At 46.4% G+C, this 17,418-nt stretch overlaps 1 protein-coding gene across 2 annotated transcripts; it reads left to right on the forward strand.

Annotated features, from left to right (window-relative positions):
- Positions 1-1,503: 1,503 nt before the first annotated feature.
- Positions 1,504-17,351, forward strand: CSRNP2 (cysteine and serine rich nuclear protein 2). 2 transcript variants are annotated; one of them, XM_059886406.1, is made up of 6 exons: positions 1,504-1,759; positions 6,790-6,914; positions 7,152-7,389; positions 8,676-8,935; positions 11,891-12,187; positions 13,887-17,351. In XM_059886406.1, exons 3-6 carry the CDS (start codon positions 7,239-7,241, stop codon positions 14,808-14,810), a joined length of 1,632 nt encoding a protein of 543 aa, XP_059742389.1. In that variant the 5' UTR covers positions 1,504-1,759; positions 6,790-6,914; positions 7,152-7,238; the 3' UTR covers positions 14,811-17,351. The 2 variants fall into 2 exon arrangements, with proteins under 2 accessions (XP_059742389.1, NP_001179387.2); NM_001192458.2 differs by lacking the exon at positions 6,790-6,914 and having other exon boundaries at positions 1,527-1,759; positions 13,887-14,906.
- The last annotated feature ends 67 nt before the right edge of the window (positions 17,352-17,418 follow it).

A 17,418-nucleotide genomic window follows, 5' to 3' on the forward strand; every position in this document is an offset into this window, starting at 1 on the left:
CTGACCTGCATACAGATTTCTCAAGAGGCAGATCAGGTGGTCTGGTATTCCCATCTCTTTCAGAATTTTCCACAGTTTACTGTGATCCACACAGTCAAAGGCTTTGGCATAGTCAATAAAGCAGAAATATATGTTTTTCTGGAACTCTGTTGCTTTTTTTATGATCCAGCGGATTGTTTTTTTGTGATCTGCTTTTTTTCATTTTGCAGTATTGTATCTTGGTCTCTCTGAGTCTCTTATATCACCTAGGGGAGAGAACTGGAATTCTTGGCATTTTTCCAAGTCACTTAACCTCTCAATTCTAAAACTGAGATGGCTTGGTACCCAGTAGATCTGGCTCATAGTTCTTGGTGGCAATGTAAGTGCACCATGCTGTGGAACCAGCCTAACCAGAGTTTAAATCCTGCCATCCATCCGTTTGATAAATAAAAAGCTCCTAAATGCCAAATACCATGCTTTGTACTTGGTGCTGAGGATTCAGTAAACAAAACAACTTCTTACTCTCATGAAATTTACTCAGTTGATAAAAGACTGAAGGATAAATATATGTCAAATGGTAAATGCTTAAGAAATATAGGGCAAGGGGCTAGATACTTAGGGGAAGCCCCATTTTAGAAATATGGTTAAGGAAGGGTCTCTGATAAGGGGACGTTTGAGCAAATATTAAGTGAAGAAGTAAGTATGGGTCTAGCTGGTGAAAGAGTGTTCCAAGGGAAAAGGCCCTGAGATGAGAGCATGATTGTCCTGTTGCAAAGAATCTAGTGGGCCAGGGCAGTTAAAACAGAGAAAGGGAGGGGAAATGTAAGAGACAAGCTGACATACAGGATGGTGGCTGGTGAGGCGAGAGGACTCACCTATATCTTACAGGGCCTTACAGGTCAAAGGAGAGACCTGTTCTTCCATTCTGAGTGAGACAAGACCAAGACTGGTGTCCTTGGCAAATGACGTACAACATTTCGATTTCTGAGTCTTCGTTCTCGGTTTTAAAAATGAGTTGCAAAATTGTGAAGATCAGAAATCACGTAAGAAAATTTGGAAAGAAAATAATCCATCAATACACACTGAAGATTACTCTGCATTGCTTCTATTTTCTTTATACTCTGGGCAGGCTGCAGCACGTCGCGCTGCTTAAGACTTAGATCCCCTGAGCGAGGATAAGGGGGATTACGTTCCTTAGACCTGGAAGTGCGGGCCTGATGAAAGGAAAAAGGGAGTTTTAGACAAGAATCTGTTTAGTCATCGAAGATCTGGAGCTGAGGGTCTCCCCTCATCCTTTTCAAAAGGCTGCAGCGACGTCAAACTCGCTTTCCCAGGCTGCAGCGGAATCACCACCTCCTGAGTCTGTTTGCCGGAGAGTTTCGGCTCTGCGCAGGTAGCCGCCTCCAACTCCCGGCATGCCGCTGGGCGTAGGGCTAGCACGTAGACTCCATTTCCCAGCCTGCCCCGGGGCTCAGTCCGGACGTGCCGGCGCCTATAAGAGCCAGAGCGCTGCGGCCGGAGCCTATTGTTAGCCGGAGCCGGGGCGGTTCTGGGCGGCTGCTGCCGGGGGGCGCCCGAGTTGTCGGAGCCGCCCGCCCTCTGCCGCCTGCCGGCCGACCTGCCCACCCATCGTCCCTCCCCGCCCTGCCGCCCTGGGAACTCCCAGACCGTCTGTGCGGCCCCGGGACTCGCTTTCTCCTCCCTCCTTCCACTTGGGCTAGGGCGGCGGCAGCGGGGGCGGCCGAGACCATCACGGGAGGAGGCAGCTGCGGCGGAGCCGGTAATGGGCCTAGGGGTGGGGGGCGGAGGGTGCCTCCTCGTCCTTTCTCGGGATCGGCCCCCGGGCGACTGTGGAGGAGTGGTCAACCCAGAGCCGCGCGGATGGAGGGGTCAGAAATGAGGGAGGCACGGACGGCAGCGGTCGGGGGGCGGGGAGCTAGAGCGCCGCCGGGAAGGGAAAGAGTCGGGAGAGGCGTGGGAGCCAGGGGCACGGAGGACGCGGGCCCGGACTGCGGGGGCAGCTTAAGGGAGACCGACCAGCGGCTTAGAAGCCGGCAGGAATTCGGATTGCGGGTTGAGTTCGGAATGGAGTTGAGATGATGTAGGATGGAGGGAAGTCAAGGAAGGGGAGGGGGGAAATAGAAGAAAATGTGGGAGGAGTGGTTGGGAATTTGTGGGAAGCAGGCAGGAAAGGATGGGAAGCTGGGTACGGGCTGCAGACGCTTGGAGTGAGCAGGAAGGTTCGCAGGAGTCAGAGTGAAAAGGTACCCCAGCGCTGAAGGGTTCAGCGGGGGTGTCTTATGAAGGGGAACTGGTGACTGGACACGTCCTTTCAACCCAGGTTCCTGAGGTCTCCCATTTTTTTGCGGCGTTGTGTGGGAAAACGAAAGCATCAGTTGCCCTAGTTGTTAGTTGGATCTTTTTTCACAGGCCCAAACACGCAGCCGACTGCCATCCATTCCTTTTAGTACGGTCTTGATTCATCCTTTTAAAGGGAGCTAGAGTGGCAATGTGACACATACACGGTTCTTAAGTATGAAACGTTAGAAGTTATCCCCGAGAGACACAGTGCCCCCATGTCTTGCAGTTTTCAGTTCAAGGTAAATCCATCGTTAATTCAGATTTTCCTTTTCTTTTACCGACTTTCCAATTTGCCAATGTCCAGAGCCAGGAGGATGTTGATGTGTGCCAGAGTTATAAACGACTGGAGATCCTTGAGAATTCATGGGTCCTGCAGCACCATGTTCCAGGTCTCCCACAAAGATCTCATGCCCTTCATAGGATGGGAGTTTAGACACGGAAAGCCAGAACCTAACCTTGTGTCAGTGACCGGATGAAACCAGAGAGGGAGGGTTGGCGGGCAAAAGCTTCCTTGAAATTCCTAGTTTAAACAAAATGTTGTCACTTGAGCACCTTGTGAGTTCATGATCCTGGTTATCACAAGGACACATGGAGCCACAAAATTCATAGTATTTGAGGAGCAGCTCACATTGTTTTGTAAAAGGAGAAGCAGGACTGGTCATCTTATTTAGGTTGATCTTAACACTTAGCAACAAGCTTTCCTTCCTCTAATCCAGCTACACATGGTAGCACTGACATCTTACTAGAGATTTTCGGCCCTTGACCTTTAGCAGAAGGTTGGGTTCCAGTAGAGTAGAAGTGGACTGTGAGAGGTACCTCGTCTTATTTTGGACTCATTTAGGAGAGAGATTTCATTACCTAAACTCTGTCAATACATTCTGCATCCACAGAATTAGGGGAGGGGCAGTTCCTTTCTTGGTAGTCTCACATATGCTGGGTTTTGGGGTTTGAGGGCGGTTATAGGAATCCTCATAGGCCTGAAAAGGCTTAAGCTTAGTACTAAAATACATACATGCTGTAAATCTGTTTTATTTGATGCTAGCCTAATCTTTTCTATATACTATGGATCTGAATTATTTTGTATACCTTTGGGAAATGTTCAACTAGCAGAAATACTTAAGAAAAGGCAGTAAGGCATGCAGCTAGAAAGTGTCAGCTGACCTTTCATTTTAATAGCACAAAAGCTTTTATAGAGGTTTGCATTATTTTCTCCAAAAGCATTTATTCTTTGAGTTGGTCATTTTGACAGTGAACTGTCAGTTATGACCTGCATTTCCAATCTCATCTTATTTCGGTATGGGTTAAGTGCTTGGAGTATAAGTTAAAAGTGTTTTTCTTGAACCTAGGCATTGATCCTCTGCCAAAGAATAAATAGTTGAGAGAGGTGGGGATGACTGATTTCTAACTGTGGTTGGAAAGGAAGTTGAATTGATAAATTGAAAAGTGGAACCCATTGTTGTTATTGCTGTTTCAGAGAAGGATTTCTTCAGGTCACAGTGGAAGTGGATGGGAGGTTTCTTGGTGCTCGGTGGACATCTTTATCTCACAAGTCAAGTTCACTCCGGAAAGCTGGGTTGAAATTTTAAGTTATACTGGTTCTCAGGACAGAATTTTGGTTTTTTTTCTTTCTTTTTATTTATTTTTTGATAAGAATGGGTTAATGGCAGAAAAAGTGATGCTAACATCCTGGATAGGGTGAAAAGAGCTCAGTCAGTATGCACATTACTTAGATATATAGCTATTCAGATGATTCTCAGACATTTTAAGGAAAATATTTTTCTCCCAGGTTTTGCATCTTTTTTTCTTCTTTCTTACTAGCCTCCTCCTATCATTGCCCAGAAACCTCTTTTCCAGAAATGGGAGTGAGGAAGACATAGGAAAAAAAAGAATAGAGAAAGCAGCCAGCAATTCTGGCCGCCCGGAGTGCACAAAAAGTGACCTGAAGAGAAAAGATAGCCTGGGGGCACCTGGGTTAAGACAGTGGAGGATTATATTAAAACACCATCTTGGACCAGACTCAATCACATGCAGGGCTTAAGGAGAAACATTCAGAAGGAACCCACACTACTGGAAGCAAAGGGACACCAGAACAGAGGACAAGAAAGGACAAGGAAGCACATTTGCTTCCCTGGTGGTCCGGTGGCTAAGACTGCCTTCCAACGCAGGGGGCATTGGTTCAATCCCTGGTTGGGGAACTAAGATCCCACATGCCACAGGATGCCGCCAAAAAAATATAAATAAGTAAGACTTGTTTAAAAACTTGATTTAAAAACGAATCTATTACTCAATGGACATGAGTTTGAGTAAACTCTGGGAGTTGGTGATGGACAGGGAGGCCTGGCCTGCTGCAAGTCCATGGGGTTGCAAAGAGTTGGACATGACTGAGCGACTGAACTGAACTGATGAGTACCTTCAGGCTTAGGAACAAGGCACTTCCCTAGTGGCAGTATTAACTGGTTCTCAGTTAAAACTGAAGCTGGACTTCAGTCCTTTCTAAGAAGGATTTTGAGCTCAAGTCAGCTTTTTTATATGGTCAATAAGATTTTTTGGTGGGGAGGAAATGTTGAGTTCAGTGGTCAACATTGTTTTTCTTTTTTTATTTCTCCCCCATAAGTACTCCATAGCAAGGGTCTCACCTCCAATAATAGAATGAAATGAGATTTGTTAGTTAATAAGCATCTTTAAGCCCAGCTGAAATCTTAACCTTAAATAAAAGTCATGGCTGTCTCCATTCTTATCCTCGTCCTAGGAATGTCGTGACCCAAGATCATGTCCTAAGAATGTGATCTCCTAAGATGGGTAACCTGAAGAACAAAATTGATACTTTGGGCTCATTTTTAAATTTAATTACAATTTGTATCTAGGACTTGATTTTTTTATCTTTCTGGCCAGTTTATTTCAGGAGTGTGCTGGTCTGAGACCTATGAAGACAGGTTTCTTAGGTGCATCTTGTGACTTGAATTTTTATGAGCTCTGGCTAGGTAAATTAAGAAATACCTACTTATTAGGTCTGGTTGACTGTGGAGCTGAACCAAGAGCAGGCAAATTGCTTCCAAAACACAGGCTAGAAAATCAGCACTGTAGCAGGCACCTCTTACCACCACAGTGTATTCTGGGGAGTTGCTCTGCAGTCGTGCAGCCCTGGCTTTCTGGGCAGTGTTGTTATTCCTGCTGCATAATTAGCACTAGTGAGATCATAGTCTGGGGAGATTCTGGCATTACTGAGGCAGAGCAGGGAGCTTTCGCATCATCATATGTGGCCCCGGCTCTGACAGCGTTTCTGTTGAGCAGATTCATATCCTCGGGAACTCAAGTCCAAAGATGGAGGAGAAAGATCTGTCCTTGGGAAATGGACTATCCCAGACTCCTTGGTTGTGTGGCAGCATGTTGAAAACACTGCCTGCTGTAATAATGTAACCAGAGTAAATCGTCACTTCTTTGCTATTTGTCATGCCCTTGCCAGTTTCTTTATAGAGGGCAAGGTTTGTAAAGGGAAGCCTTGCAGAGAGGATGATGGTAGGTCAAGCGAGCCCAGGTTTATGGAGCAGTAGGCAATTGGGAAAGAGTCTGGGTTTCTAATCTTCAGTCCATTCCTTCCCCCCATACCAACCCAACCCCCCCTTCAGTCCATTCTTTAGAATCTAATTTGTCCTTTTCAGGAGCCTGGTGAGACACTTTACATTTGTGAAGATCTGAGTAAAGCATTTCCCTGTCAGTGTACTTTGAAATTGAAAGCCTACAGCAGTGTTTCCCAAAGTGTGTTCCGAATCCTTTGCCCTGTAAGATACTCTAGAAACAGAGGATTACAGATGTGCGGAAGCCCTGCCTTCTGTTTCCTCTTACCCTTCACCAGGTTCTTTTAACATATTAAAAGTCTCTAAAAGGTCTTCGTAAAAGCAGTTTTCTTAAGTATTTTGACACAGCAGTCTTATTTCCATGTAAAAGCTATTAATATGTTAATATCGTGTGGGGGGTGGGGTGTGTGTGTGTGTGTGTGTGTGTGTTAGTCGCTCAGTTGTGATGGACTGTAGCCCACCAGGGGCTTCTATGTCCACGGAATTCTCCCAGCAAGAGTACTGGAGTGGGTTGCCATTCCCTTCTCCAGGGGATCTTTCTGACCCAGGAACTGAACCTGGACATTACAAGCGAATTCTTTACCATCTGAAATTCTTTACCTGGGGGCATCAGGGAAGCCCCCCACCCCACCCCTGTCTCCAATTTTCAGATACAATAAAAATTCAGTTGTTGTAGGAGGAAACTGAGGCACACTGACACACGCCCCCTGCCCACCCCCCCACCCCCCCAACACCCCAGGCCTCTGTTAATTAATATCTGTGGAACTAGTTTATTTAGTGGATACAGTTTGGGAAATGCCAGGCTATATTTCCAGAAAAATAATTGGGTCTAGTATAGGTTGAGGCATAGCCTAATTCTGCCTTTGATCCCCAGTCCCTCCTGCGGGCCCCGTGGAGAGCTCTCCTGGGCGAGCAGAAGAGCACTACTGTTAACCCAGGGCTAATGAAGCCTTGAGCCCAGCTGGCTTGGAACCAAAGGCCTTCACTCCACTGGGAAAGGTGCTGCCGTTACTCATCTCATTATTCGAAGAGTGATTGAGGCTGGAGGGGCTAGGGAGAAACAGAAGGAGGAGGGTGCTGACTGGAATAAGTAAAGATATGACCTTGTCTCAAGAGAGCAGATGTCCGTGCTAGTGACTCAGGGGCCTGCTTTCTGCACTTGGAGAGCTGTGTGCATAGACTTGGGAGTGGTCTGTCTCAGGACTGGAGCGCTGATTCCTCTTCTCCCTTGGGCAGAATCCTAATGCACCTGGCTACCTGCTGGTGAGCAGGGGCTTTGGGGCCGACGTGGTGGGCTCCCCCAAGGAAACCCCTTTGAAACCAATGGATGCATTCACGGGCTCGGGTCTCAAGAGGAAGTTTGATGATGTGGATGTGGGCTCATCAGTTTCCAACTCCGATGATGAGATCTCCAGCAGTGACAGTGCCGACAGCTGCGACAGCCTCAATCCTCCTACAGCTGCCAGCTTCACACGTGAGTGAGCCACTCCCTCCCAGCCTGCACCCAAGTCCCCCAGGCATTGGAGCCCTTTGCAGCTCTCACCACAGCTTCTGTCCAGCTTGGGGTTTTGTCCTTAGTTGTAATCTCTCCCACTCTTAGCTCCATCGTGCTCTTTGGAGGACCTCATTGCTCTAATATCATAGACTTAAGTGGGATTTATTCTAGCTGATTTTACTTGGGCTGTGGTTTTTGGGTCCCCAGAATGGGTCGAATTAAACTGAAGAAGGAGGAGTCCAGGAGTTTACCCTTTCCCACCAGAATCCCATATAGTTCCACAAAATTGTAGTTCTAGCAAGAAGTAAATGCTTACTGCCTGATAAGGCAACTGGGGCATCTCAAGGCTTCTTAATTCTTACAGCTCAGTTAGTTTCTTGGAAGGAACTTCTGATTCTGTAAATCAGGGCTTATCTGTGGGGTAAATCTGGCCCACTGCCCATTTTTGTAAATAAAGTTTTATTGGAACACAGCCACAATACCCAGTGTCTACAGTGGCTTTCATGCTATAACAGCAGAGTTGAGTAGTTACAACAGAGACCTTGTGGCCCACAAAACCTAAAATATTTATTACCTGGACCTTTACAGAAGAAGTTTGCCATTTACTGCTATAGATCAGCACTGTCCAGGGAGGATTCCCTGCTGATCTGGTGGTTAGGATTTGGCACTTTGATTGCTGTGACCCAGACTCAATCCCTGGTCAGGAAACTGACCTACAACCCGTGTAGGCCAAACATACTACATAACCTGTGTGGTATGGCCAAAACAAAACAATGCGGTCCAAAAGAATTTTCTGCTATGACAGAGTGTTCTGTATCTGTATTGTCCAGTATGGTAGGCATTAGCCATATGTGGCTATTGAGTGCTTAAAGTGTGATTAGTGTTTACCTGAGGACCTGAATTTTAAGTTTTTATTTCATTTTAATTACATTGTCACATGTGGCTAGCAGCTGCTGTATTGGACAGTGAAGTTGTGTAGATTGTTAAATCCTGAAAAGATTACCTACAGTTCTCTTCCTAACTGATCTCTAAAAATAGATTTTGTGGTCATCTGTTGGGCAGAAGTCAGCCAGGAGACAGTGGTATGGACCTGGTGATGGTCACGGTCCTTTCCAACTGTGCATTTAAGGTTTGAAGATGTGGAAGGTCTCAAGGTACAAGGAGCACCTTTGGAGAAGAGTTGAGAGCCTAGATGGATGAGAAAGAATGAGGTCCTCCAACAGGCCCTCTCTGGGTTAATAAAACTTTCTGTGCTCCCTTCTCAGCCACATCCATCTTGAAGCGGCAGAAGCAGCTGCGGAGGAAAAATGTGCGATTTGACCAGGTGACTGTGTACTACTTTGCTCGGCGCCAGGGTTTTACCAGCGTGCCCAGCCAGGGCGGCAGCTCTCTGGGCATGGCCCAGCGCCATAACTCTGTACGCAGCTACACGCTCTGTGAGTTTGCTCAGGAGCAGGAGGTGAACCATCGGGAGATTCTTCGTGAACACTTGAAGGAGGAGAAACTCCATGCCAAGAAGATGAAGGTGCCTAAGGGGTCTGGGGTCTGATACTTGCCCTGTGTCAAGAAAAGGCAGAAAACCATCTAGGTCTATTGTGTTTTTCTTGTTTGTTTGTTTGGTTTGGTTTGGTTTGGGACTGTTGCCTTTGGTATGTAGAGATTCCACATCTTTCTAATGAAGAATCTCAGATTTGGAATCAAATCTCAGTCTGAGACGCTATTCTTGTCTGTGGTGGGGAGTCTAGCAGAGACTCCCTAGACTTCCCTCCCCTCCCCCATCTATCAGTGCTTAAGATTTGAATGCCTACCTGAAGGCGTTCCGGTCTGCCACCCCTGGACCCTTAGGAAGCACAGTGTTTCCATTTCTCATCAAATGATTGTCCATTGGCTTGATGCACAGAACAGGTGTTGGATCTTTTGGATCCTTTGAAAGGATGCTGCCAATTCTGTACCTCCCGTTGCTTCTAGATGATAGGTTTTCAGGTATAAACAATAGCCTTACCAAATAGTTATTTTTGATTTGTATAGTACTGGGCCTGCAGTCTGATGCTGCTCTTCGAGTTTAGGAGGAGAGTAGGGCTGGAAGACCCACCTCAGATTTCTCTTCAATAGCTCCACATTTGCTCTCTGCACCATCTGGCACGCGACAGCTGTGGTTTCTACCAGTCTGCAAAATATTGCCCCTAGAGTTCCTAATTCTGAGCTTGGAGAACACTGGTTCAGGCCTGGCCGACTTTCTTGTGGGCTCAAAGTATGCAGACCCTTGTTAAAACAGGTGGCTGCATTATTTCCAGGGTCATGGGTGAAATCCTGATGATACACACAACGCAGGAAAGTGGGAGAACCAGTGACAGAGGTTGTGTATGAACTAGACCTCAGTGCTCTGTCCCTTTGAGAGCTCTGTGTCTGCTGCCTGCAGTCCCCGCCTCAAACCGTACACCTGTTTTTCTAACTACAGTGACATTCAGGCTTCCCCGTCTTCTGTCTGAGGAATTCCATCACTGACCTATCACCTTTCTGCTGTTATAGCAACAGCTGAGCAAATAAACTTGTCATTTGCCATGAAGGCTTTCTTCCCTTTCCTTCTGTGTCAAGAGAACATCCTTACTTTGGACCATTTTACTCTTTTCTTAGAAATCTTTCCTGTCTTTAGCACTTTATAGAAGAGGCAGTTGTTCTCAAAAATAATACATTTTGCATCTCCCATATGCCAACTAATATTTGTTTTCCCTTTGGACTTCCATCCAGAAAAACAAAAACACTGCTGCTTTGCATCAGTATTAGTACCTATAATTTTTGTAACATTTTTATTACTTTCTTTGGCCTTTTATCCATATGGAATTCATTATTAACAAATAGTATGAATTGGGAATCTAACTTAATTTTTTTTTCCCCTAAAAGAATAGACAGTTGTCCCAATACCATTTAATGACTAGAATCTTTCTCACTGATTTGAAGTGTTCTTCTATTAGGCTATATTAAATTCTCTATCTACATGGTTTCTTTCTACTGCATTTCTAATCTCTTTCCTTTGATAGGATATCAAGGAGGGGAGGGAGGTGCTTCGGAGGAGGCCAGCCCTGGTGGAATGGGCAGGAGCAATGCTCAGGTCTGCAGGAAGGCCCCTCATAGTTGGCCTGCCTGCAACAGAAATAATGGATGTGGGGTTCCCCAGAAGCACCACTTTCTCTCATTCCTCTTCTCACCTCCCCACAAACAAACAGGACAGGTTTGTAGCTTATTAGCCGGGTCTGTTGCATCACATCTCTCCCGGGAGTTATTCCTTTACCAGCATTCTTCTGACTGGCTGATGAAATGAGCCAAACCCACCAGTAGCTTGGCTTTCATCCTGCCAGTAGCTTCCAGAGCCCTGGGGATCGTGAGGCCTCATTTTCTTTACCTGAACTCTCAAGTGGGTTTTCAGAACTCATTCAGCCACAAATTGTCTTCAGCCTGTCCTTCCACTCAGATCGCCCTTCCTGCCTCTTTGTCCTTCTTAGCCAGAGAACCCAGATTCCTTCCTGCAGAGTACACGCAGTATTATATTTGCCACCCTACCTCACATGCAGCTTTCCTTGGAAACCAAATAAAAAGGATTAGAAGGGAGAAAGAGGGAGTTCCCTGGTGGTCCACTGGTTAGGACCTCAGCGCTTTCACTGCTGAGGGCCCAGGTTCAATCCCTGGTCCAGGAACTAACATTTCTGAAGCCATGCAGCATGGCCAAAAAAAAGGAAAAATAATATTTCTTTTAGGCCATGGGAAGTGAGGGCTTTCTTGATAGCCATTGATAACTTGCTCACTTTTTGTCCTCCCCATAAAATGAAGCTCTTCTGTGTGTGCTCAGATTATTACTTAGACTGTGAGGATTCGGGTTCATTGACAAAGACATGATAGGTAGTCTTGTACTACACTTTAACGTACTCTTCCCAGAATTGTGGTTTTGGGTCCTTCAGAGTGCAAGCTAACAGGTGTTTTGCAAGGCTGTTTACCGCCAAGGAATATCCATCCATTGAAGTGCCTTCTCTTCGTCCATGTATTAGATGGCAGGTTGGCTGAAGTAAGGGGTAGAAGGCTGCAAATGGAGGGTATAACTGTGGGGGAAAATTATCTTCTGGGGGGGAAGGTGAGACAGATTTGGAGAAACTGAGCCAGAAAGCTGATGTCCCTTGTGTTGACGGGCTGGTGTTGGTGCTACATAGGCTTCCTGTCCTCCTGCTCTAGATTATTCTCTGGACTGACTGTCTCCAGTATGGTAGGCACTTGCCATACTAGTGGCTATTTATACTTAATTAAAATGAGATAAAGGTTGAAGTTCAGTGTGTTTGCCGTGCTCAGGAGCCACATGTGCGCCGGGACATGCTGCGTGGACGTCTGCATTGTGGCAGCAGCTCACTTGGCCTGACCTGCTCTAGTTGTGCCTGGTGAGGAGGCTCCTGCTGATCCGCTCTGGCACCTGACCTTCCTTCCTGTCTCTTGGCAGCTGACCAAGAACGGAACGGTGGAATCGGTGGAGGCCGACGGCCTGACGCTGGATGATGTTTCAGATGAAGATATTGATGTGGAAAATGTGGAGGTGGATGATTACTTCTTCCTGCAGCCTCTGCCCACCAAGCGGCGACGTGCCCTGTTACGGGCTTCTGGGGTCCACCGCATCGATGCTGAAGAGAAGCAAGAACTTCGAGCCATCCGCCTGTCACGGGAAGAGTGTGGCTGTGACTGTCGACTGTATTGTGATCCAGAAGCATGTGCCTGCAGCCAGGCTGGGATTAAATGCCAGGTCAGTCCTCTCTCACCTGTGGTGGCATAGTGACCATGGTAGCATAGTGACCATAGTGTGGTCACCTGATCACAGGTGACCTGTGACCCCTGGCACCCCAGAGTCAGGGGTGTTGTCTGGTGTGGGTGCCAGTGAATGTGGTGGGTCCCTGTGTAGGGAGTAGCACTCACCATTCTATAGCCCTCCTCTACCGACCAAGAAAACAAGTATGGCAGGATTCTTAGGCTGTGGAGATAGGGATGATTTTTTTTTTCCTGTGTCTCTCACCTCAGAGATGATAAGAAGCAGTTGTCAGCACCTGGAGGAACGGGATTAGTAAGTTTTACATTTAGTAGCTGTCCTTAAATACTGACTTGTTCCTTGTAAACAGAAGCAAAGAACTGAGGTAGGCTTTAGGTTTTATCTTACAAACACTTGCTCATGGTACCACTAGTCCATTTTTGTAAAAATCAGAATAGTCCTCAGAATCTGTAACTCAGGATCAGATTTGGGCTGAAATCCACCGCATCCTTAAAGATAGCATCGTTTCCCAGAGAGCCTCTGACAAGAGACAGTTTGGAAGACAAATCTCAACTGGAAAATGGCAAAGAATATTTATCTGGAACCTGTATACTGAGGCTATCAGTTCTGAGTCCTTGGGGTAGAATGTATCCTAAGCTTTTCTTATTTTCGGGTTGGTATCACATAACTATAACAGGTCTGACCAGATAATGCTTTTCAGACTAAGTGCCATAACGAATTGGTGTGTTACACACAAAGCTGAGGTTAGTTCTAAGAAATGGACTTTTCCCAAAAACTGGAATGGAGAGTTCTGGAAGTTGATATCATAGGAAGACCCTGTGTATTTGTCCATACTTATTGTCTATTCGCATTTTTATTTTTGGTATGGGTGGGGTTTTTTCAACTGGAGAATTCAAAGGGGAGAGGAGGAGGTAGAAAGCATGTCTTTTCCAGATATCCCTGGTGTGTAAGTCTTGATGACTGCTTGCAAACCAAACTGGCCAACCATCAGGGGAAAATGAAGCAAGGAGGGAAAACGGGCCATTATTTTGTTTGAATCATCACTCTAGCATCTTAGCCAACAGAGGCACTTGTGCCTAGTTTCCCAAGAATGTATTGCCTTAGACTGGCTAGGTCTTCTACGTCCTTTTCCATCCCTGTCGTCAAAGAACAGGATTGGGCCCTGGCCTTTTGTTTTCTTAATAAAGTAGGTAAGTTATGGAAGAGTCTCAGGGGTCCCTGCATTTCGTTTTCTTTGAGAATTGTCAGCTTTCAGAGAGTTCTCTCTGGACTTGTAACTGGAAGGGCTCTTTGACATGATCTTGGTTTTTTTTTTGTTCAGAAGAAACAAAGCCCTAGGAGAGAGATGACTTTTCTTGAGGTCACACTTACTAATTAGTGGCTGAGCTGGAATTAAAAGGCAGGTGGTGTGGTAGCTCACAGGGCAGGTTATTTTTTTTTTTTTAAGGCTTTTAAACTTTGTATTTTGTATTGGGGTATAGCCAGTTAGCAATGTTGTGATAGTTTCAGGTTAACAGCTAAGAAACTCAGCCACACATATACATGTATTCATTCTACCCCAAGAGGTTATGTTTTGAATCTGCTGTTTCTCTTCTAAGAAGATCTCAAACTCTGACTCCCTGTGTCTGCCAGCTAACATCTCCTATCTCATCTGGCCTCAACCACCTTGTCTTCTCAGGTGGATCGCATGTCCTTTCCATGTGGCTGCTCCCGGGATGGCTGTGGCAACATGGCTGGGCGCATTGAATTCAATCCAATCCGGGTCCGGACTCATTACCTCCACACCATCATGAAGCTGGAGCTGGAGAGCAAGCGGCAGGTGAGCCGCCCGCCAGCCCCAGATGAGGAGCCCTCTCCCACAACCAGCTGCAGCCTGGCAGCAGCACAGGGTGCGGAAACACAGGACTTCCAGGAGTTCATTGCCGAGAACGAGACGGCGGTGATGCACCTGCAGAGCGCGGAGGAACTGGAGCGGCTCAAGGCGGAGGAGGACTCCAGTGGCTCCAGTGCCAGCTTGGACTCTGGCATCGAGAGCCTGGGCGTGTGCATCCTGGAGGAGCCCCTGGCTGTCCCGGAAGAGCTGTGCCCGGGCCTCACTGCGCCCATTCTCATCCAGGCTCAGCTGCCCCCGGGCTCCTCTGTGCTGTGTTTTGCTGAGAACTCGGACCACCCGACCGCCTCGGCCGTGAACAACCCATCCTACTTGAACAGTGGGCCCCTGGTCTACTACCAGGTGGAGCAGAGGCCAGTCCTGGGGGTGAAAGGAGAGCCTGGGACAGAAGAAGGCCCACCCTCCTTCCCCAAGGAGAAGGATCTGAATGTCTTCTCTCTCCCTGTTACCTCACTGGTGGCTTGTGGCCCCACAGACCCAGCTGCCCTCTGTAAATCAGAGGTGGGGAAAACATCCACTCTAGAAGCGCTAGTGCCCGAAGATTGTAACCCCGAGGAGCCTGGGAGCGAAGACTGTCGCCCCTCCTGGTCCCCCTCGAGCCTCCCCATGTGCACGGACAGGGAAGAGGGCTGTGCAGTGGAGAAGACCGCGCCGCAGAGTGCGGACAGGCCCCCGGAGGAGCCTGCCCTGGAGCTCCCTCTGGCAGTGTGATGCAGGGGCGGAGACTGCCTCGCACCCGTTCTCTATTTATTCCCTTATTTTATCTAACACCATTTCAAAAACAAAACTGTAGAAGCAGCTGCTGCTCCTATGTTATTTTATTGGGGTCACTGGGGAAAGGGTGGGAAAGGATTGTAGAAGTATTTTTTAAAGGGCCAACAGAAGGAGACCAGCCCCAGCTCGATCAGGGGACAGTCTTGGGGCAGAGGAGGCTGCATCCTGAGCTTTCTGGGCGTTCGGAACAAAGAACTAGGATCTCATAGGAGGAGCTGGGTAATTCAAGCAGCAATTCACGTAGGGACCAGAACATCAGTTTGAACAGCATGACAAAGCCCCTTCCTCTCTTCTGAGCTCCAGGCAGGGTTAAGCTCACCTTCCTCAGCAGTTACTCTGATACCCCACTTTGGTGTATCATAGTAATACAGTTGGAATCGTCAGCTGGTTGAGTCTAGAGAGGGGCTGAGAGTGTCTCTGCTTCTGTACAAAACCCCTAAGATCTATAAAAATTCAGCCTACCTTCCCTGACCCCCCTTTTTTGGTAAATAAGTTAATATTTGACATTTTTGTTCTCTGACCTGTTCCCCACACTGGGGATTCCTGGTCTTAACTTGGAAGTGTTTCTTTCACACATTTTTAGGTACTAGAGTTAAACTTGTCTTTCCCCCGCCCCCGCTTTGTCCTTTTTCCTTTGAAGGGAAAGAGCTAGATTGGCTGGGATGTGGCATCAAGAGCTAGTCTTCCCTTTGTGTCTAACCGCAGCTCCATCAGGCAGCTTTAATCTGGGGCTCACACATCCCATGGGAGGCCTATATGGAGCATTAACCTATGTCCAGAGGAGGCAGCAGGAACAGGCTGCTGTCTGGAAAGATGACTTTCTTTGTGCTGTGCTTGCTTTTTCACCTAGGTTCTTCCCCACCCTGTTCCCCACACCTCCCCCCCAAAAATTAAAGCTTTAAAGGAATGTAGGATGTGGCAAGTTCACCAACTAGTGTTTTTGTGTTACCTTTCTTGTTTTTCCCTTTTGATCTACCCTCCTGATCCCTCTTGGATATACAGGGTTAGAGTTCTTATATTCACATACTGTTCCCAAGAGCTGCAAATGCTTATTGGCTTCCTCCATCTTGATATATAAAGATTGGAAGCCAAACCAGTTCCTAAATGCTTCCTGCAGCTCCCAGGTTCTAAGAAGTCAAGTTCTAACTGTAACTTTTGAGGTCTATAGAGTGGAACTCAGATTCTGTTTGTACCTTTATTAGGGGGGACATGGTTCCTGTTCTCTTATGTCCAGTTTATGTTCCAGGATGTGCTCCACTGAGCACTGAATTCTTTTCACTAGCAGTTACCACTGCCTCTGTTTTCATTTTTTTTTCTTTTAAATGGCTCTTTTGCCTCTGTTTGAAAAGGGAGGCAGTAGGGAGCAAAATACTCTAGCATCCTTCACATCATGCTTCATTACTGGTATGGTTTATTAACCAGGAAAAGACAAAGTACAAACCTTTTTTTTGTTTGGTGGAGGAGGTAACTGTTCCTACTTATTTTGCTTATAAAGCCTTTTCTTGTGGTATGTTAAAGGCCCCAGTGTCTGAAAGCAATCTTTATGTATGTATATCACAGTAGCATTTCACCTATCAAACCTAAACTGAGCCTGAAAGGCCTTATATTCAACACGGATACATCCTTTTAACTTATTCTGCCTCTCCTGTTCATTCCTGTTTTTGCTGGTTTTACATTTGGAGGTGAATTAATAAGCCATAGGCCCTTATCTCTCTCCTCTAGGCTCACAAAAGAGTCGAGAGTCCTAAGCACCTGTGAAATAGGTGCTATCCTCAACTGAGCTACACTCCGCCACCTTAGACTGGTCCCCTCAGATATAAGATTGAAGTTTAGTTGGGAATTTGACTCTCAAGATGAATCTTTCTCGAAGTTTGTGTCAGAAGGGGAAGGTGAGTGCTGTATCTTCCCTCCTTAGGAGGGCTCCAGCCTAAGCTAGGAAGTGGATTCACCTGTTAATAAGACATTTGGGATCAGACCAAGAAGCTCAAACTAATTAAACTCATTGCCAACCCCCAAGATAATAAATCCCTCCCTTCATTAACTACAGTTCTGACTCACCTGTCCCAACGTTTTAAATGCTAAATATTAACATTAACAATCTTGTCAAGCAAAGGGCCTTTTATGCAACCTAGTCCATCTCATTTCTGGTGCTACCTGAGCTGGACAGACAGAATTACAGCGCATGGTTGCTAGAAAGGCTAGGCTGCTGACCACAAAAGCAGAGCTTCAGTCCTGCTTAGACTAGGTGGAATAAAAGAAATCCAGATAAATCCAGTCACTCATTACAACTCGTAATATTTTCCAATTTCCTTTCTCACATACTGTACACAGGTAGTATTTTCAATGTGAATCCAAAGCTTGTCTGGTTCTCTGAAAAAAAAAAAATTTTTTTTTTTGGCTTTTAGGTCCTTTACATTGTGATAATGCTGTATTTAAAGAAAATATTTAAATGTAATATTAAAGAAATATTCAAAAGAATGGTGTTTTCTTTATCTTGGCAGACCACAATTCAGTTACTTGTTAGAGAAAAGATGCTTCTCTAGTA

The sequence above is a fragment of the Bos taurus genome, chromosome 5, assembly GCF_002263795.3.
Source record: "Bos taurus isolate L1 Dominette 01449 registration number 42190680 breed Hereford chromosome 5, ARS-UCD2.0, whole genome shotgun sequence".
Taxonomy (NCBI): domain Eukaryota; kingdom Metazoa; phylum Chordata; class Mammalia; order Artiodactyla; family Bovidae; genus Bos; species Bos taurus.

What these genes read in the sequence shown, in the direction of transcription:
- CSRNP2 (XM_059886406.1), top strand. Translation starts at nt 7,239, where the DNA reads ATGGATGCATTCACGGGCTCGGGTCTCAAGAGGAAGTTTGATGATGTG. An exon ending in TCCATGCCAAGAAGATGAAG is followed by an intron (nt 8,936 to 11,890) that starts GTGCCTAAGGGG and finishes GTCTCTTGGCAG; the next exon opens with CTGACCAAGAACGGAACGGT. An exon ending in AGGCTGGGATTAAATGCCAG is followed by an intron (nt 12,188 to 13,886) that starts GTCAGTCCTCTC and finishes TTGTCTTCTCAG; the next exon opens with GTGGATCGCATGTCCTTTCC.